This window comes from Anguilla anguilla, chromosome 15 (genome assembly GCF_013347855.1).
Source record: "Anguilla anguilla isolate fAngAng1 chromosome 15, fAngAng1.pri, whole genome shotgun sequence".
In the NCBI taxonomy this organism is placed as follows: domain Eukaryota; kingdom Metazoa; phylum Chordata; class Actinopteri; order Anguilliformes; family Anguillidae; genus Anguilla; species Anguilla anguilla.
In genome coordinates this window covers 12,229,670-12,249,807 of record NC_049215.1, presented here as the reverse complement: position 1 = coordinate 12,249,807, position 20,138 = coordinate 12,229,670, and the positions used below count along the sequence as shown (strand labels likewise).

The following is a 20,138-nucleotide window of genomic DNA, read 5'->3' as shown; positions in this document are numbered from 1 at the left end:
GGTCCGGGCCCCAGCATGGGGCATGTCCCACAGACAGAAAGGGAGCCTGTGTTGTGGTATCACAGTCGACAGAAATACAGCAGCCTGCTACAGAGGCTTTTTTGGGGTGCTTTGCTGAAAGAGCTTTCTGTGCCGAGTGGAACATTGGGGTTAGGGGATACTTCCTGTGCGCCTGGGACACTTCCTGTTTGCCTGTATCTGTTTCTTGTAATCTGCCGGAACGGGTGCTGGCAGGGGACCCGCGATGTCGACCTCACCCTGAACCTCTGCCCCGCAGCTCAGCAGAGCTGGCTGCCCTGTTGCTTTCTTTAATGAATAAACCTGTGTGCTTGGATGTGCCTCTTTCAGGCTTTTTACCCATGCTCAGTGTGTCAGAGAGCCAGACTGGCCAGTAGGATGTACTGTCACCATACAGCTGGTGCAGAGGGGGCGGGGCCTGTGAGTGTGTTGTCATGGCAGCGTGGGAGGGACAGTCCGACTGGACCTGAAACAGGGATGCAGGGGGATGCATCCCTCCCGTCTCATTCTGTCTATGTGTTACGCTGCCCCCAGGTGACCAGGCCAGGAACTTCTTCCTGCAGTCCGGCCTGTCCCAGCCCATCCTGGCGCAGATATGGTAAGAGCCTCAGTCGGGCCTGGTTCAGCCAGCCTGGTCCGGCCTGGTTCAGACAGCCTGGTCCGGCCTGGTTCAGCCAGCCTGGTCCGGCCTGGTTCAGACAGCATTCAGCCTTCACTTTCACTCTTATTTAAATCTCTCCCTCTTCCCCCCGTGCAGGGCTCTAGCTGATATGAATAATGATGGTAAGATGGACGCCCATGAGTTCTCCATCGCCATGAAGCTGATCAAGCTGAGGCTGCAGGGTCACCCCCTGCCCCCATCGCTGCCCCCCGCCATGAAGCAGCCGCCCCTCCCCTTGCCCTCGGCCCCGCCCTTTGGTAAGGCTGCCCCGCCTCGTACCGGGTCCCCTGTCCCTCCAGCCCCTGTGTGTGTGTGTAAGTGTAAGTGTGCTTTTTTGGGTCTGTCCTGCAGGTATGCCAGGGATGCCAGGTCTTTCAGGAGTTCCCCCTGTGCCCATAGCTCCTCTTCCAGGGGTGGGCGTGTCTCCCCCCCTCATCTCCTCTGTGCCTCCTCCCGCCGTGCCCCCCATGGCCAATGGAGCCCCCGCCATGATCCCTCCCCTCAGTGGCTTCTCGCATCCAGGTATGCACTGGCCCCTCCCCCTGCAAGAATGCTCCGCCCTTCCCCAGGCAAGGAAAATTGATTCACCATAAAGGTTTTGTTAATGTGTTACCAACAAACCATATTCAACATTTTAATGCTAGTTTAGTATGGAGTGTAATCCTGAGGTCCTCGTGTGAGTAGTATCATGTTCAATCCCCTGTCCTCCTCAGCCGCAGCTCTCAATAAGAGCTCCTCGTTCAACCGCTCCAGTCTGAAGCAGCAGAAAGGCCAGTCCTTTGATGCGCCCAGGTGAGTTCAGAGCTCAGGTAAAAGCCTGCTCATTCTGGTGATGCCCGTGTGCTCTTTCTGAAGGGAGATTGTGTATATGCCATGCCTGGTAGCACAGGCCTATAGGGGTATGTAAGACTGACTTCCTCCTCAGTCTGCCTCTCTCCTTTTCTCTCCCTCTTTCTAGCTCGGCAGCGCCCCCTCCTGACTGGGCTGTCCCACAGTCTTCGAGGTTAAAATACCGGCAGCTTTTCAACAGCCACGACAAAATGATGAGCGGCCATCTCACAGGTACACTTGCTCGCTTTTGCGAAGCTGCTCTGGGTGTTGTACTCTAGCACACATACACAGCTTTCACAGCTGGGCTGTGCTAATAGGAGGAGATGGGGATCGCTGCAGCCCTGCTGCCTGTGCTTATGGCACCCCTGTGGACAGGTCTGTGTGCTGTGTGTATGAATATATGTGTATATGTGTGTACAGTATGTATGTGAGTGTGTATGCGAGTGTGTATGTGTGTATGTGTGTGTGTATGCGAGTATGTAGGAATGTATGTATGTGCGTATATGTATGCATGTTGATATGTATACTGGAAGTTTTTTAATTTATTTATTTTTTTTAGGACCACAAGCAAGAACCATCCTGATGCAGTCCAGTTTACCTCAAGCCCAGCTAGCATCAATCTGGTGAGCCCTAAACTTGTGTGTCTGTGTGTGCGTGTGTGCATGTGTGTGTGCATGCGTGCGTGCGTGCGTGTGTGCGTGCGTGTGTGCGCGCGTGCGTGTGTGCGTGCGTGCGTGTGTGCGTGTGTGCATACACGTGTGCTTCAGAATAGGAGCAGAAAGCTGTGAGTCTGAGGCAGTCAGGTTCTCTTTGTTCCCCTCCCTGCTTAGTAAACTCTTCTGTAGATGTGCAGGTAAACTGGGTCTCTGGTAAAGCCTGCTCTCTCCTCCCTGTCCAGGAACCTGTCGGATATCGACCAGGACGGCAAGCTGACCGCTGAGGAGTTCATCCTGGCCATGCACCTTATCGACATGGCGATGTCCGGCCTGCCCCTCCCCCCTGTACTGCCCCCCGACTTCATCCCGCCCACTTTCCGGTGCGTTCTGTGCATGTCTGTAACTGCTCTCTGATTGGTCTGTGGGTGTAACAGTGCTGTGATTGGTCTGAGTGTGTAACTGTACTGTGGTTGGTGTCATTCTAGAAGAGTCCGTTCGGGCAGCGGAATCTCGGTGACCAGCGTGCATGCAGCTGAGCAGCGGGCACAGGAAGAGCCTGAGGAAGAGGAGCAGCAGACTGCAGAGAAAAGGCTTCCAGGTCAGAGGTTACAGGAGGTGTCATTCCCATAATTCCCATCATTTTTTAGCATCTCAACATGTCCACACTGTGACCACAAGCATTTTTCCAATCCTGACAAAAGCAGAGCGTTTTGAATGCAAATGGATAATCAGGAACTTATTTAGATTGGTCTCTCAGTGGTGAATGGTGATGGTGCTTTTATATGCATCACTTTGCATCTGAGTGATGATGTGTTCATGTGTAGCTATCTGCGTCTCACAGTGATGATGCGTTAAGCCCCTCCCTCGCTCCCGCAGTGACGTTTGAGGATAAGAAGCGTGAGAATTTTGAGCGAGGGAACCTGGAGCTGGAGAAGAGGAGGCAGGCCCTGCAGGAGCAGCAGAGGAAGGAGCAGGAGCGGCTGGCTGCCCTGGAGCGGCAGGAGCAGGAGAGGAGGGAGCAGGAGCGCCTGCAGCAGGAGAGGCGCAGGCAGCAGGAGCTGGAGAAACAGCTGGAAAAACAGAGAGAGCTGGAGAGGCAGAGAGAAGAAGAGAGACGCAAGGAGATAGAGAGGAGAGAGGTGAGGAGTGGGGTGTGTGTGCGCACTTGTGTGTGTGTGTGCATGTGTGTGTGTGCGTGTGTGTGTGTGTGTGCGTGCGCGTATGTGTGTGTGTGTGTGTGTGCATGTGTGTATATGTGTGTGTGTGTGTGTGTGTTTGTGTGTTTAAGAACCTTGTGCTCTTCTCCAGGCAGCTAAGCGGGAGTTGGAGAGGCAGAGGCAGCTGGAGTGGGAGAGGAGCCGCAGGCAGGAGCTGCTGATCCAGAGGAACCGCGAGCAGGAGAGCATGGTGCAGCTGAAGGCCCGCAAGAAGACCCTGGAGCTCCAGCTGGAGGCGCTGGTACCATATATACACCTCTACCACTGTACTGTATATACCACATACTGTACTACCACTGCCACATATACACCCCCACCACTGTACTATATATACCACATACTGTACTACCACTGCCACATATACACCCCCACCACTATACTATATATACCACATACTGTACTACCACTGCCACATATACACCCCCACCACTGTACTATATATACCACATACTGTACTACCACTGCCACATATACACCCCCACCACTGTACTATATATACCACATACTGCACCACTATATGTACAGCACATACAGTTTTCGACAACTTTGCCATGACTGCTCCGTGACTTCAGCCAATATTTTCCATGACAAATGGCCAGCCTTATATATACCCCATACTAGCCCACCAGTATATAGACCACATGCTGCACCGGTACACCCTGTGGGCCATGCGGACTCTGCAGAAGCCTTATTGCGGTTTTCTTCCTGCAGAACGATAAGAAGCAGCAGCTGGAGGGGAAGCTGCAGGATCTGCGTTTCCGTCTGTCTGCGCAACGACATGAGATCGAGAGCACCAACAAGACCCGCGAGCTGCGCATCGCCGAGATCACGCACCTGCAGAGGCAGCTGCAGGTACTGCAACGCACGGTTACCCACAATGCACTACAGCACACTATCAGCCACAATGCACTGTACTATAAACTATTATGAACAACGCAGTGCACGGTGCACCATTACCCTCAATGCACTGGCTTTCTGCATGAGCTTGAAGTGTGTTTAACGTGCAGTGGCTAAGCTGTGTGATTGATGCTGTAGATTTTAAACCATTCTTATGATGTGTTTCAGGAGTCACAGCAGTGGCTGGGCCGGCTCATCCCTGAGAAACAGTGTCTGAATGAGCAACTGAAACAGGTCCAACAGAACAGCCTGCACAGTAAGTACCACACAGCACTGGCACTGTCGCACCACTATAGGCCGTGAGTCACTGCTTGTGCTGTTTGAGGTTTTGTGTGTGTGCGATAAAGCGTAACACAGACACACCCGTGGTTTCCTGCAGACGACTCCCTGCTAACCCTGCGGAAGGCTCTGGAAGTGAAGGAGTCCACCCGGCAGCAGCTCAGAGACCAACTGGATGCTCTGGAACGAGAGACTCGATCCAAATTGTTGGAGATTGATGCCTTCAACAGCCAGCTAAAGGTACAGAACGCAGAATGAAACCCTGCTAATGGTACAGAACACAGAATAAAACACAGCTAATGGTACAGAACACAGAATTAAACACAGCTGAAGGTACATGACACTGCATTAAACACAGCTGAAGGCAAATGACAGCATTAAACACAGCTGATGGTATATGACAGCATTAAACACAGCTGATGGTATTTGACAGCATTAGACACAGCTGAAGGTATTTGACAGCATTAAACACAGCTGAAGGTATATGACAGCATTAAACACAGCTGAAGGTATTTGACAGCATTAAACATAGCTGAAGGTATTTGACACCATGAAACATAGCTGAAGGTATTTGACAGCATTAAACATAGCTGAAGGTATTTGACAGCATTAAACACAGCTGAAGGTATTTGACAGCATTAAACATAGCTGAAGGTATTTGACAGCATTAAACATAGCTGAAGGTATTTGACAGCATTAAACATAGCTGAAGGTATTTGACAGCATTAAACACAGCTGAAGGTATTTGACAGCATTAAACACAGCTGAAGGTATTTGACAGCATTAAACATAGCTGAAGGTATTTGACAGCATTAAACATAGCTGAAGGTATTTGACAGCATTAAACATAGCTGAAGGTATTTGACAGCATTAAACACAGCTGAAGGTATTTGACAGCATTAAACACAGCTGAAGGTATATGACAGCATTAGACACAGCTGAAGGTACAATGCACAGGTGTGATATCTCCACTGTCCCTGCTGTAGAGGGTAGGTAGGTGTGTGAGTATGTGTGCATGAGTGTAAGTGCCTGTGCATTCGGGTGAGTGTGTGCTCATGAGAGGAGAGGACTGAGATGGAGGTGAAGAGGAAGATACAGAGGGAGGTGGTGTGCGCCTTGTGATCACCTGTTCCCCTGTCCTGTGCCCCCCTCCCCCCTCGGCTGCCACACTCCCTTCCTTGCCCCACGCTGCCTCGCCCCCCAGGCTCTGGGGCTGTTCTATAAGGCCCGGGCTGCTCGGATTCAGGGCCTACACCTGAAGCTGATTCTGGAGCAGCACAGGGGGCCACAGGTAGTTTCCATGCCAACAAGCTCTTACCCTGCCTCGCCCCCTGCTGCCTGCCTTCAGCTGGAGATTATGTTGCTACATCCTGACATGTCCATCATTATCATTAGTTTTATTTTGCTAAGCTAATCAAAGCTAAAGCAATCAGTGGTGGCAAATATGGTGTGATTTTACAGCAAATGTTGTAACCCAGAGGCACGTTTGGCTTCTTATGATGTGTGGGCATACCAGATAACGCAGCACATTATTTAGAATGGAAATAACCTCGTTTGCATCTTTTAGGATTCATCTAATCCTGACATCGGTGTGTTTGGCCTGCAATCGGTTTCATAGGTTTTTAACGAAGCCAAACCTAGTTACAAAGATATCATTCTAACCACTGTCAAATGAAGCTTGTTCTTGTTAACACCCCTTGCAGATTTACCAATGTGTCCTTTATGTATTTGGTCACAGGTAACGCATAACCGAGTTGATATGTGAGCGTTTGATTGACATGAGGTCTGATGGCAGCAACTTCCAAATGGAGATGCCTTCTGAATGCCTGAGATGCATTATGAAGCTGTCTGTAAAGCCAGAGAAGACTGTCTGGGTGTTTGTTGAGGTTTTCTCAGTCCTACTTTTCACACATGCATTAATTGCTGGTCTTGTAAAACTGTTCTGAAATTGACTGAGTGAAATGTAATTGGATAGCAGGCTGAGGCTGGAGTTATGGAAGGAGGTTCTCAGATTCAGACAACTTTATTGATCCCAAGAAGGGCAATTAATTTGCAGCTTACCCAGTCCATACACACAACTCCAAAACTCACAGACAAGGTAGTTATATGTCAAGGCAAACAGATCAACATACATGGGTCTATACAAGGAAACAACGAGCAGCAGTAAATAATAAAAAATAAATAAATAATAATAATAATAAAATATTATTTTATTATTCTCTGGAGTGTTGACCTTTATCTGAGAAACCATCATCAAACTCATATGTCTCTTCACCCTGTGCATATACCGGTCCCTCAGGCGGATTGACTAAATGGGAAACAGGACCTGCAGGATGTTTATTCTTATTGGTTTATATTTCTTCCCTTTGATATCCGGGGCTATCCTACTCCCACTGCTGGTTGATCCCTGACCCCTGACCCCCAGCCCTTTGTATCTCTTGCAGTCTGTGGGGCTGGTGGAGGAAGCACTGCTGGTCTGTCTGTCCTCCCTCCTGGACTGTCTGCAGCACTTAGGCTTCTATCTACAGGTGCCCCCCCCCATCCCAACACCCCAGATCCCCAAATACCCCCCCCCCCCCTTCCCAGCTTTCTTTGACGGCTCTGTCAGAGATGCCTGCGCCTCCGCTTTGGTGCTTCCAAGCTTCCAACACAAAAAAGCTTCCTCATCCACACCTGCAGGGGGCGCTGTGTTTAACTTTCTGGCCTCTCTGCTTCTGCTCGAGCGTCTCCTGAGCCAGGCCTGTGTGCTCCCTGCGAGTGTTGAACTCCCCAGTTCTCTGTGCAAGCAGCTTCTTCTCGAATGTGTTGTGACTCTGAGGATGCAGGAGACCTGAGTAGAACAAAAAAGTTCTTTTAAAGGGACAGCATCAAAGCAGAATGCCTTACTAACGCTTGGTTTTAAAGAACAGTGCAAGACTGAGCCCGTATACAGTATATTTATTGGTTACTGCAGTATAGAACTAAATGTATAATTAAAACATGCTGGGAATTGTAGTACGCATGCATTCCCTTTTCATACACTTGGCCACTAAAACAAGTGGCTTTACAATGTAATTGGTGAGTTGCAAAAAATTTGACCTGCACGTTGTTTACGTGTCAAATTATTTTTTTCATGTGTATTTATTTATAGTCACCCATACCCCCGAGTTGTAAGTCTGTGATAAAGCACAGTTCTCTAGTGCCACACATGGTTCTTGGATAACTGCGTAGATGGCTAGATTTGAGTTTTAAGTATGGCTTTGTGTTCTAATGGCTGCGAGATACGTGCTATAGCAGCTTCTGTGCAGATTGATGGCAGCAGTTAGAAAGAAGATACAAAACCTCCCATAAGGAATGGAATTTGGGATTTTCTAAAAAAACAAGTGTTCTGTATATCTGAAAGTGGTATTAATGCTGTCTAAGCAACAGCAATCTAATTCTGTCGCCATGGAAACATCTCCAGCCACAAGCAGAATCTATTACAGGATGCTCTCTGTTATATTAGCATTATTTATGGGTGTAAGATGTCATGAGCAAGCAGCTTTCTGCTCTCTGTTTCCTTAATGTTTCCATAGGAACGTGTGGGCATATCCCGTCAATTTGATTGGAGTAAAAAATTCCTTGATTGGTTCACTGTTGGAATTTTCCAAGGAACTTCTCAATGATCTGTAGGACATGCTTGGATGCGGGACTGTTCTTAACTTCACAGGCCTGCAGGCTTTCATGTTTAAAAGTAAGCAACCCTTTTCACAGCAGATAGATCTCTTTCCTTCTACAGGTTTTCCTAGCTCTGGAATCATTGAACCACATTCCAGTGCTTGAGCAATCAATGATCTCTTAGTTTTTGGGAAGTCTGTTTTTCCTTCTGGCCCAGTGCGCTGTTGGTTGTACCATTCATTTGTACATTGAGCTGTGAAGCTGGTCTGTTATCATTAGCAGACTGTTGAAAACAAACCAGCTTGGTGTACACAAAGAGCACAATAGCAGCAGCTAACCCCTCAGAGGTATTGATGCCTTTGATTGGTAATGAATTTTAGAGACCAGTATGTTTTAACAATAACAAGAATAGGATTTGCAAATGTATTTTGCTATTAATTAAGGAGAGAGTAATGTGTGGAACAATGCATTCTGGGATTTTTTAAGAGAGTTACAGGGCCACAAAAGGAGTCTTAAGCAGCCAATCTTCATAGCTACAGCAGTAAACTAAAAGCTTTTCCGCGTGGTGCCTACCGTGGTGCAGGTAAGGAACGGCGTAGGTTGTACTTCATGATGGCTGGATCCCTGTGGGGATCTGCGCGAGTGGTTGCTCTCCCCTACTCTTCACTGCTGGCTTTAAGGCTTGTGTGCTCCTGTCAGCGCTAGTAGCCTCGGGCTGTGATAACACCAGCGGTTCATGTGTGAAGCACAGTGAACTGAACGGCAGCTGTCCCCCTCAACCTCCGTCCGGAAAAAACGATAACGTTTCATTTCCAGTAGCGGTGACCGCGCCTTGTTCCGTGCAAGAATGCCCAACATAGCTGTTAGTCTTTCTGATCATGATGAGAATATCTGAGTGGGGTAAATCAGCTCTTCTCTTTCTCATCAGAAGTGTTCAGGTAAACACCGCAACGTTTCATGGAAATGCATTCATCTTTACATTTTGACCTTTCTCCATTTACCTTGACTTGTATTTATATGATACATTTATACACATTCGTAAATTGAACGCAGAATATCTGTGTGGCTGACGGGTGTCCTGCCTAAAACTCAATACTACAACCTTCTGGTTATGAGGCCAGGACCCTAAAAGCGCTGGTCTGCCTGCTGCTCAGGACAATGGATGACCCACAGGTTGAAACCACAAGGGGGCGCTTGCAGGGAACAACAGTGGCTGTGAACGAAGGAACCACAGATGTTCTTAAATTCCTCTCACCGCAACACTCCTCCACAGTCCCACAATTCTGGACTCACCTTAACTTTTCTCCTCCACTATCCCACAATGCTGTACAGGAGCTGAGGGAGATCCACAGTAGGCAACAGAGGCAGAAGCAGAAGGAGCTGGAGGGAGAGCTGGGCCAGGAGTCTGACATGAAGGGGGACCTTAAGGAGGACAGGTAAGTGTGTGGGGTTCTGGAACATTCCTAGAGTCCCAGGAGCGTTCCCAGTGTTACATACTGACCTGATGGAGGCCACATTTATCCATATTGTTTAGTTTCTCTCTTAATTTGGAAGGCCCGGCAGTATCAGAAGAATGCAGACTAGCGGTCTCCATCTAAATTTCAATCATTCTGTGGTGCCCCAGCTGAGCTGTGCAGTCACACTGTGTGTGCATGTGTGAATGCGTGCATGCACATGTAAAATAACCCATTTCTGTCTCCCTCCACCCCAGGCTGGACCCTGTGCAGGAGGAGGTGTCAGTGGTTTGGAAGGGGGAGGAGAGAGAACAGGTCCCGCCCCCTACCCCACCCCCTCAGCCCTGGATGGCGCGGGTGTCGGAGGACGAGGGGCAGAGCAGGAAGGAGGTGCAAAACAAACTCAACAAGCTCTTCCTGCAGCAGCCTGACCAAGTAACCCCTGCCACACAGTCCCCCTGGCCCACAGGTGTGTGCCTGTGTGTGTGTGCACCTGTGTGTGTGAGTGTGTGTGTGCATGCGTGTCTACTGGGCCAGAGCATGCCTTACTCTGTATTGGGTGCTTTTTTACACACAGAGAAAGTTCCGGTGAGCGGGTTTAACCAGGACAAGGTGAAGGTGGTTTTCTACCGGGCGCTGTACCCATTTGAGGCGAGGAGCCACGACGAGATCACCATCCAGCCCGGGGACATCGTCATGGTAACGATCCTACCTGGCACCTCCACTAGCACTCTTCGCTAATACACTGTATGGGGTACAGACCAGACCAGGCATCTCCGCTTGCATTCAGTGCTAACACACTGTATGGGGTACAGACCAAACCAGGCATCTCTGCTAGCATTCAGTGCTAACACACTGTATGGGGTACAGACCAGACCAGGCATCTCCACTAGCATTCAGTGCTAACACACAGAGACTGTATGTGGTACAGACCAGACCGGGCATCTCCGCTAGCATTCAGTGCTAACACACTGTATGGGGTACAGACCAGACCAGGCATCTCCACTAGCATTCAGTGCTAACACACAGAGACTGTATGTGGTACAGACCAGACCGGGCATCTCCGCTAGCATTCAGTGCTAACACACTGTATGGGGTACAGACCAGACCAGGCATCTCCGCTAGCATTCAGTGCTAACACACTGTATGGGGTACAGACCAGACCAGGCATCTCCGCTAGCATTCAGTGCTAACACACAGAGACTGTATGTGGTACAGACCAGACCGGGCATCTCCGCTAGCATTCAACGTTAACACACAAAGAGACGCTGTGAGTGTGCAGTGACAGTGGAAGGACAAGAGGCGTTAGTGCTAGCAGAGAGAGAGGCTGAGCATACAGACCAAGCTGCTTTGCCAGAGTCACAGTGGCAGGGAAAGAGGGAGATGGCTGTATATTAAAACCTGGCTTTGATCACAAGGGATGTGGTATTCCCTCATTTCCTCCTGCCCTTAGTTTATTATATTAGCTGGCTGCAGCTATTGCCATTCCAGTGGCCCAGTTTAAGATTCATGGTAAAGATCTCATTGATGCAGATTAGTTCCACATGGGATTTTTCCGTACCTGCACGGGGTCTGGCCCCACCCACATGTGGTCTGGCCCCTGCTTGTATGTGTGTTTTGCTCTAACCCCTGATTCTCTCACCTGTGTGCTCTCCTTCTGGAGGTGAAAGGGGAGTGGGTAAGTGCAGGTCAACCCTGTCCCCAATCCCGTCTTCACGTTTCCATGCCTACCACATCTGTGCTGATTGGTTCACTGTCGCCCCATCACTGTGCTGATTGGCTCACTGCTCTCTTACCACTGTACTCACTGTCACCTGAATGCTTTTGCTACATCTGCATGCTCCTGCTGCGATAGATTCACTCTAGGGATGTATTGATAAACAAATATTCAAATACTCAAATAATTAAAAGAAATAGCAAGTATTTATTTCCATATAGTTTTACTAACTTTTGTTTGAAAGGAACTAAAACATTACACATCCTGATTACAAGCGGCCAACACTAAACAAATAAATTGTTCTGAGGTTGACACAATCCATGTCAGCAAAGCAAGGCTCGGTTATTGTTTGTTTATTCATCTGCTTGCCAAATTCGTCAAAATCATGTGTGTGTGTATGTATGTACGGTTTCCCATCGGTCCGGATGAGTGCTGACCCCTGACCCCTGGCTCTCACAGGTGGATGAGTCCCAGACGGGCGAGCCTGGTTGGTTGGGCGGGGAGCTGAACGGGAAGACGGGCTGGTTTCCCGCCAACTACGCCGAGAAGATGCCCGAAGCAGAGGTGTCCGTCAGCCTGCGCTCTGCGGCGGGATCGGGATCCGCCCCCAAACTGGCTGCCCGCACCACGCCCACTTCTGCCTCGGCCACGCCCACCACTGCCCCCACGCAGCCCCCGCCCCTGGAGGCCCTGCCGACTCCGCCCCCAGCCACGCCTGCTGCCCCAGCTGTCCCCACACCCTCCACGTCCTCTTCCTCCTCCAGCAACTGGGCAGACTTCAGCACCACGTGAGTGACTCCTCTCCATCTCTGCCTAGTCTGATGTAATTGACAGGTCACCCATAGAAGGAGAGAGAGATTAAATCAGTATCTCGAGGACAAAAGTTTTCTATTTCAGCCACACAGTCCCTTATAAATTATGACATTGTACGCCGTGCAGCAGTGTGACTAATTCTGCAGGCTTGTGAATGCTGCACACAGCTGTATTTTTTCATAAATTAATCTTTCATTTAAAAAATCAAATAAGATGATTAAGTAATCGATTTTGTGTTTTTATATTTACTGCCAGTGTCCAGTTCTGACAGTATTGCTCCAGTAGATGCAGATTTTGCTGTTACCCTTGTTCAGTAGGTGACAGCAGGATCAAGTCATCTGCTCAGACTTGACTTCTTTGTCAAGCAAGCTCTAGACTGTTCCAAAATCATTGCTAACCACCTGCTAATTATATGTATTGAGCAATCTCTCGCTCTTGCTCTCTCTCGCTCTCTCTCTCCCTCCCTCCCTCCCTCAGGTGGCCCTCCAGTACGGTGGATAAGTCGGAGGTTGATGGCTGGGACTCCTGGCCCACGCAGCCCTCTCTCTCAGTCCCCTCTGCTGGCCAACTCCGGCAACGCTCCGCCTTCACCCCTGCCACTCTCACTGGCTCCTCCCCCTCCCCCGTCCTGGGACAGGTACACAGAGCATGGGGGTAGGAGGGGTGGACGAGCCAACTCTGATATGACTGCTCATTTAGTTTATCTGGATATTTGATTTTTCTGACTGGAGATGGTAGTGAGTTAACTGTCCTGTTGTTCGTTTTGCTCTTATAAACCAATTTCATGCGCTTGTACTAAAGAGATAAAAGAACCGGGTAAATGCCTTCAGTATAATATAGTCATTGTTACTCAAATATAAATATAGAAAATTCTAATATTTATATTCAAATTATAATAGTCAATTAGCAATAATGTTGTGCTACAGTTCTTCCTCACTTCTTCGCTCTGCTTCTTCCGCCTTCCCCTTTCTCCCTCCTCCTTTCCCTATTCTATCTCAATCTCTCCCCCTTTCTCCCCCTCCCCCCCTCTCTCTTAGGGGGAGAAGGTAGAGGGTTTGCAGGCACAGGCACTGTACCCCTGGAGGGCTAAGAAGGACAACCACCTGAACTTCAATAAGAGTGATGTCATCACGGTCCTGGAGCAGCAGGACATGTGGTGGTTTGGGGAGGTGCAGGGCCTGAGGGGCTGGTTCCCCAAGTCTTACGTCAAGCTCATCTCCGGCCCTCTGCGCCAGCCTATCAGGTCGGAGTCTATCAGGTGAGCACCTGAGGAAGCTGCATGTTTCATACGGAAGCAGACAGCATACTGCACACAGCGTGTGGTACTGAGCTCGTGATACAGGAGTGTGCTGGGCAGTTCAGAAAGGGCTGCTGTGACTGTGACTGAAAATAATCATAGTGTTCTGATTTATTACAGTCAAAAGTTACAGTGCTGTGAGAAAGTATTTGACACCTTCCTGATTTCCTCTAATATTGCATATTTGTCACACTGAATGGATTCATCTTTAGAAGAAAATGTAATATTAGGCAAAGTTTACTCGGTTTCCTTTTGTCTAATATTACATTTTCTCTGAAGATTTGAAACCAGTCAGTGTGACAAATGTGCAATAATACAGGAAATCAGGAAGGGGGAAATACTTTTTTCACTGCTCTGTTGATTCTGACTCTGTGTTACAAATAGATTGATTTATTTTCTTTTTTTTGAGAGTTCAGAGTATTTCTGTGTGTTTAATGTGTGTGTTTTCTCCCGCCATGCTGAGTGTATTCCTGTGTGTTTGATGTGTGTATTTTCTCCCTCAGTGTTGAGTCAGGTTCAACTGAGAGCCCCCCCATTGTGAAGAGACCCAGCCCGTCCTCCAGCAAACCCTTGGAGCCTGGGGAAGGTGAGGATCCCTCTCCAACCTTACAGCCCTCTGCACACCTCCACCTGCTCAGCTCCACACATATCAGCCCACCCAGACACACACCTCCACCCACCCACACGTCCATCCCTCCACACAAACACTCACACCTCAACCCATATACACACACCTCCACCCACCCACACAAGCACACACACCTCCACCCACCCACACAAACATGCACACCTCCGCCCACATGCACACTTCTCCACCTATCCAAACAAACACACACACCTCCACCCACCCACACAAACACACACACAACTCCACCCATCCACACAAACACATACCCCTCCACTGACATACACACACCTCCGACTGTCCACTCAAACATGCACACCTCCACCCACGTACACAAATACACACACCTCCACCGACATTCACACAGACACCTCCACCCCTACACAGACCTCCACCTGTCTATGCAAAAACACACCTCAACCCACATACCCATTCTTCCACCTACACGTACACTCCTCCGCCCACCCACATGCATGCCTTCTCGCTCCACAGCGATGCCCAGAGCCAAGTTTGGGTGTGTGTATGTAATTGAAGCCCTTGCATTGTCTTTTCCCAGAGTTCATAGCGATGTACACGTATGAGAGCAACGAGCAGGGGGACCTGACCTTCCAGCAGGGCGATGTGATTGTGGTGCTGAAGAAGGAAGGTGACTGGTGGACCGGGGCAGTGGGGGACAGGACCGGCGTGTTCCCCTCGAACTACGTCAAACCTCGGGACTCTGAGGTGAATCCACCCACGCCCAGTCCCAGCGCATCCTCACTTGTTTCAGAGAGATTTAAAAACCTGCTAAGGACTTTGATGGGATTTGTGTTTACATTTGTTTAACGTAGACTGCCTGTTTTAGTTAGAGTGAACGATGTGAGCAGTTGTAGCGCTGCCAATTAGCAAAGCAACTATGGCAGTATTAGGGGTTCCATACAGGCAACTCAAAATATAAAAAATCACAATCTAATGGAATAACTTACAACAGGTATCAATGAAAACAGAGTGCCAACTATCCTGTACCCTATCATAGTACCAGAATCTAAAACAAGATGTATTTGTAAATGTATATGTAAAAAAAAATGCCTGTAATTTCAATATAAGCCAGAACTAGACAGTATTTTTGTGAATCTGTGTGTCTGTCTGTCTGTGTATGGGTGTGCTTAATACTTTGTTTCTCCAGGGTCTGGGGCCTGCTGGAAAGACTGGCAGTCTGGGTAAGAAGCCAGGTGAGTGATGGGGATGAGGACCATGGGTTTTTGGTATTGAGAGTATATGGTTTATTCTGTTTATTGCTTTTATTGTTTGTTTTTATCCCTTTTAGTGTTTTGGTCTGGGTAGCAGGGGTTTAAACATGATCAGAAACGTGTGCAACTTGAACTGCGTTTTGTGCGGCATCCTGGGTCAGTTAGAACAGAGGGAAAAGAGGTAGAGCAGTCTGTTCTCTTTCCTGACCGCAACCGTAGGAATGACCACACAGGACCTCAGTAAGAGCTCCCAGGAAAACTAACTAACTATTAAATATGAAAAACTATAGCTCCTCGAACATGGGGCTTGGTTGTTTTAGCGGTTATGCTGCTGAGATAGTGGTGTGTAGACTAATGTTAATGTTGTCCCCTCCTCCCTCTTCACTGCCCTGCTCCTCCCTCCTTTCCTTCCTCTTTCCTTTTCCTCTCTCAGAGATTGCGCAGGTGATCGCCCCCTACAGCGCGACAGGGGCGGAGCAGCTCACACTGGCTCCCGGCCAACTCATCCTCATCAGGAAGAAGAACCCAGGAGGCTGGTGGGAGGGAGAGCTGCAGGTACAACTGCAGTACCCACAATACCTTTCACCAAGAATGAAGATACTGACAATTATGAACGCATGATAATATTGGCGTTGTATCAGCATCAGCTGATAGTAGCTTGAAAGAAACGTATTGGTATTGGCCTGATGCTAATAATATGCGCTAGAGGCAACACATTTGATGAGTTGCTGATGCTGTAAATGAAGTGAGTATGTCATGCTTGAAAAGATGCCTTATCATAATCTGTTTTTTACAGACACACTCATAGTACTGTTCACCAAAGAACTACAGTACCCATGTTACCTTTCACCAGGAACCAGAATACTCAATACCATTCACTATGTACCACAGCATATGGAATACCTTTCACTAGGGTCGATATTCAGAACACCCACAGTACACACAGTACCTTTCACCAAGAGCTATATTGTTCAATAGGAGCAGTTATGTTTAAGTCGGGCAAGACTTTTCAAGCTCTTGTGATTTTGATAGCCTAATGATTAATCACAAATCAGTATTAATTCATTATTAATACTTTAATTACTTTATCTAATGCTATGCTGTGGCTGCTATTAATGTTTCCCATGCACATGTTACAGTGACTCAGTGAATTTACCCCCTCTATCACTCAGGCTCGGGGGAAGAAGCGCCAGATTGGGTGGTTCCCAGCCAATTACGTGAAGCTGCTAAGTCCCAGCACCAATAAGACCACACCCACAGAGCCCACACCCCCAAAACCACCAGTTCCCAGCGCAGGTATGGTCACGCCCAGTATGGCCAAATCACAGGGCCCCTGTAAAGGGCCCAGAGACTCCTGTTACCAGCTGGAACTCTCCTGGAGCGAGGAGGTTATTAGGACAGAAAGACTGTATGGACTGGGCTTGTTACTATAGTATCTGTCCTTTAGAGGAAATGTATCTTACAGGTATATACTCTCAGTGCAGTAGTGATACTTCAGCCCTTATTGTTTTTATAATGACAATAATGTGTAATTACACAGAAATATGCAGGCAAAGTACAAGTTTGATGTGTTGTGCAGGTGACTGGCTGTTTATGTTTTACACATATTTCACAGGTGAAAGCATGCAGTTATATTTACACTGACCGAAGGAGTAGATGAAGACTGCTTCTTCAGGTTTTCAGATTAAGATGACTATGTGACCTACTCTGCCCCACCCCTGTGACGTGTTTGTCATGTAGTGTGCCAAGTGATTGGCATGTACGACTACATCGCCCAGAACGATGACGAGCTGGCCTTTGGGAAGGGCCAGATCATCAATGTGCTCAGCAAGGAGGATCCTGATTGGTGGAAAGGGGAGCTGAACGGGTCCGTGGGTCTCTTCCCCTCCAACTACGTCAAATTGACCACTGATACTGACCCCAGCCAGCAGTGTGAGTACCTTATTCTACACACTGACCCCAGTCAGTAGTTTGAGCACCTTTTCTACACACTGACCCCAGCCAGCATTGTGAGTACCTTATTCTACACACTGACCCCAGCCAGCATTGTGAGCACCTTATTCTACACACTGACCCCAGCCAGCATTGTGAGCACCTTATTTTACACACGGACCCCAGCCAGCAGTGTGAGTACCTTATTCTACACACTGACCCCAACCAGCAGTGTGAGGACCTTATTCTACACACTGACCCCAGTCAGTAGTTTGAGCACCTTTTCTACACACTGACCCCAGCCAGCATTGTGAGCACCTTATTCTACACACTGACCCCAGCCAGCATTGTGAGCACCTTATTTTACACACTGACCCCAGCCAGCAGTGTGAGTACCTTATTCTACACACTGACCCCAACCAGCAGTGTGAGGACCTTATTCTCCACACTGACCCCAGCCAGCAGTGTGAGGACCTTATTCTACACACTGACCCCAGACAGCAGTGGGTAGCCCTTCTAAGTAAAGGTGGTTAATAATGGGGTAAAATAGGTTTTTCTATGACTGCCAGGTTCAGCATCCTTCAGCCTGGCTGCTTTGAACACTGTCCAGGGCTGCTCCTCCAGTCTGCTGCTCTCTCTGCTCTTAGACCCCCCTCCCTCGGTGTAGCGTGTCTGTCATTTGTGTACTTGTGCTGTGAACGTGTGTCTGGTTTGTTTAGTTTCTCCTGTATTTGCACATTTTTCGTGTGTTTCCTTTTTTAGTTTTTTCTTCATTTTTTTTTTTTGCTTATGTGCTGTGTTTCCTCCTCTTTCTAGGAATCATATGTTGCCAATTTCCCACTGAGCCCTGAAAGTCCTCAAAGAGACCCACTATCCCTTATACTCTGCCCCGAGGGATGATGGGAGATGCACACCCTGATCATGTGACTCCTGCATGATCATCACCTGGCCCTCTGGCTAGAAGAACACTGCAGAGTAGTTATAAAGTTCCCTCATTTGAGGCAAAATCAACAAACGGATCTCTTCTACCTCTAATTATTTCAAACAGTAATTTGATAATTACGTGAATTAAATTTGATTTTATGAAACTGAACACTAATTTTTAAAAATAAACAATAATAACAAAAGAATAATCATTAACGATAATGATTTAATGGATAGTGGGTCTTTTTGTGGCTTTCTTTTAAGACTAATATCTTTAATCTTTCTTTTCTGCTTTGTCATTATTGTTCATTCAAGCACCTCCCTGATTTACATCCTGGAGCAACTGCTAAAGAAATGACCACCTTGTCCCATTCCACTGGATGTTGACTTGCTTCCCTCCTCACTTATGCCCTGTCCCCTACCTTACTAATCCTCTACCCCACCCCCTCACCCCACACTACCTCCCACAGCTCTACAGAAAGACCCACTATCTCCCAGCGCTGTGTGTGCTTACACTGTATCATCAGAGCCTGCATCTGAAACGCTGTGTTTTTGTCTCTGCTGACCTGTCACATGGGCAACTGGAGGAGTTCAGAGGTCACAGACCCACAGAGGAGATGGCATTTGGGAGCGGGGGCTTATATTTGTGTTACATACAGGATCCGGCACTGGTGCTGTCATTCAAAACTCTGTGGGTGTGACTGAACTCTTTAATTTGTCCAATTGCTTTTCAGCCACTTTTGTCTGTTATACCAAAAGTTCTTATGTTCAGTGTTTTGTTCATGTACTCCACTTTTCCATTTGTTTCATAGCATTTGTGTGGTGGGGTTGAGAGCAGTGTTTTAAACCAAATGATCCTTCACAACCAGAAGGGGGAAAAACACACCTGTGCACACAAACACGCACATGCACAGACATGCATACATGTGCACGCACACACGCACACACTTACACATACACACACACGCATACACACACTTGCATGCACATTTGCGCACACACACATGCATGCACATACAGCACCCATTCTCACATGCATTTTTACACGTATTCACACGCACTCATGCGCACACACTCTCACATATGCACACACTGCTTGCTTGCATGCACACTTCATTTGGGTGAGCACGCACACGTTGTGTTTTTAAGTGTCTATGTAGGCTAATTTATTCACCGTTTAAAACCTTGACCTTTATTTGCTCATTGTAATGTGTCATTAATTGTTCAAAGCAAGTTGAGGGCAATTCAGCTAGTTTACATGATGTTTTCACATCAGTTTTTCTTTCAGCTGTTTAACTTGGAAAATGTTTGAATTGTTGTGTGAGTCAGAGAACGCTTGTTGCCTAAGTCATTCTGTAGTGGCCTAGTCTATTTTTATATCTGAATGAAATTGTAATAGTGTTTTTTAAAAATATCTACGGTATGTATTATTTTACATTTTCCCCACTGACAATGGATTGCAATAAAACCTCAGACAAGTGTAGCTTGGAATCACCTACTGTGAAATCTTTTTTGAAACCGCATTCATTTTATTGATGCACTTTTTGTTTTGGGGTAACTTTTTAAAAGAACAGCAATCTTTTTGGGAAAAAATGCAGCTCAATGGAAATAGTTCTACCCTCTGTGTAATCCAAGTGTTTGCAAGTGAAGAAAAAAACACTTTGAGAATGATTTTTTAATTAAAGCGACGGAGCTTTCCTCCTGTATCACAGCACAGAAGGCCTGTTTTGTTTATTTTTCTCATGCAGTAAAGCACAGGGCCTCATCCTTGGCTTGAGATACAGAGACTTAACTCAAATTTCTTAATTAAACATTCAGCAGTTTGCTCCCTACACGTGTCCTGTCTCGGGTGACATATGGCATAAGTCACCAAGTGGGGATATGATAGATGCTTGTGGGCGGAGTCTCACTGAAAAGAAGGCGTGTTCCATGTAATTTTCAGATCTACAAAT

At 47.7% G+C, this 20,138-nt stretch overlaps 1 protein-coding gene across 5 annotated transcripts in view; it reads left to right on the top strand.

Moving 5' to 3' along the window:
* The window catches only part of LOC118214339 (intersectin-1-like), a 45,471-nt gene that overhangs the window by 15,224 nt on the left and 10,109 nt on the right, over positions 1-20,138 (top strand). For 2 of the 5 annotated variants that reach the window (XM_035394236.1, XM_035394237.1), the window contains exons 4-29: positions 553-616; positions 776-936; positions 1,031-1,201; positions 1,393-1,471; positions 1,638-1,741; positions 2,070-2,133; positions 2,409-2,546; positions 2,652-2,764; positions 3,043-3,305; positions 3,475-3,624; positions 4,095-4,235; positions 4,449-4,536; positions 4,660-4,799; positions 9,528-9,631; positions 9,907-10,118; positions 10,227-10,348; positions 11,313-11,327; positions 11,826-12,154; positions 12,657-12,816; positions 13,217-13,437; positions 13,980-14,062; positions 14,658-14,824; positions 15,267-15,312; positions 15,764-15,885; positions 16,503-16,626; positions 17,071-17,262. In XM_035394236.1, coding sequence (XP_035250127.1) covers positions 553-616; positions 776-936; positions 1,031-1,201; positions 1,393-1,471; positions 1,638-1,741; positions 2,070-2,133; positions 2,409-2,546; positions 2,652-2,764; positions 3,043-3,305; positions 3,475-3,624; positions 4,095-4,235; positions 4,449-4,536; positions 4,660-4,799; positions 9,528-9,631; positions 9,907-10,118; positions 10,227-10,348; positions 11,313-11,327; positions 11,826-12,154; positions 12,657-12,816; positions 13,217-13,437; positions 13,980-14,062; positions 14,658-14,824; positions 15,267-15,312; positions 15,764-15,885; positions 16,503-16,626; positions 17,071-17,262 — 3,573 coding nt within the window. Of the gene's footprint in view, positions 1-552; positions 617-775; positions 937-1,030; positions 1,202-1,392; positions 1,472-1,637; positions 1,742-2,069; positions 2,134-2,408; positions 2,547-2,651; positions 2,765-3,042; positions 3,306-3,474; positions 3,625-4,094; positions 4,236-4,448; positions 4,537-4,659; positions 4,800-9,527; positions 9,632-9,906; positions 10,119-10,226; positions 10,349-11,312; positions 11,328-11,825; positions 12,155-12,656; positions 12,817-13,216; positions 13,438-13,979; positions 14,063-14,657; positions 14,825-15,266; positions 15,313-15,763; positions 15,886-16,502; positions 16,627-17,070; positions 17,263-18,078; positions 19,901-20,138 lie in introns of those variants that run through there. The other 3 variants (XM_035394240.1, XM_035394238.1, XM_035394239.1) reach the window with 3 other exon arrangements.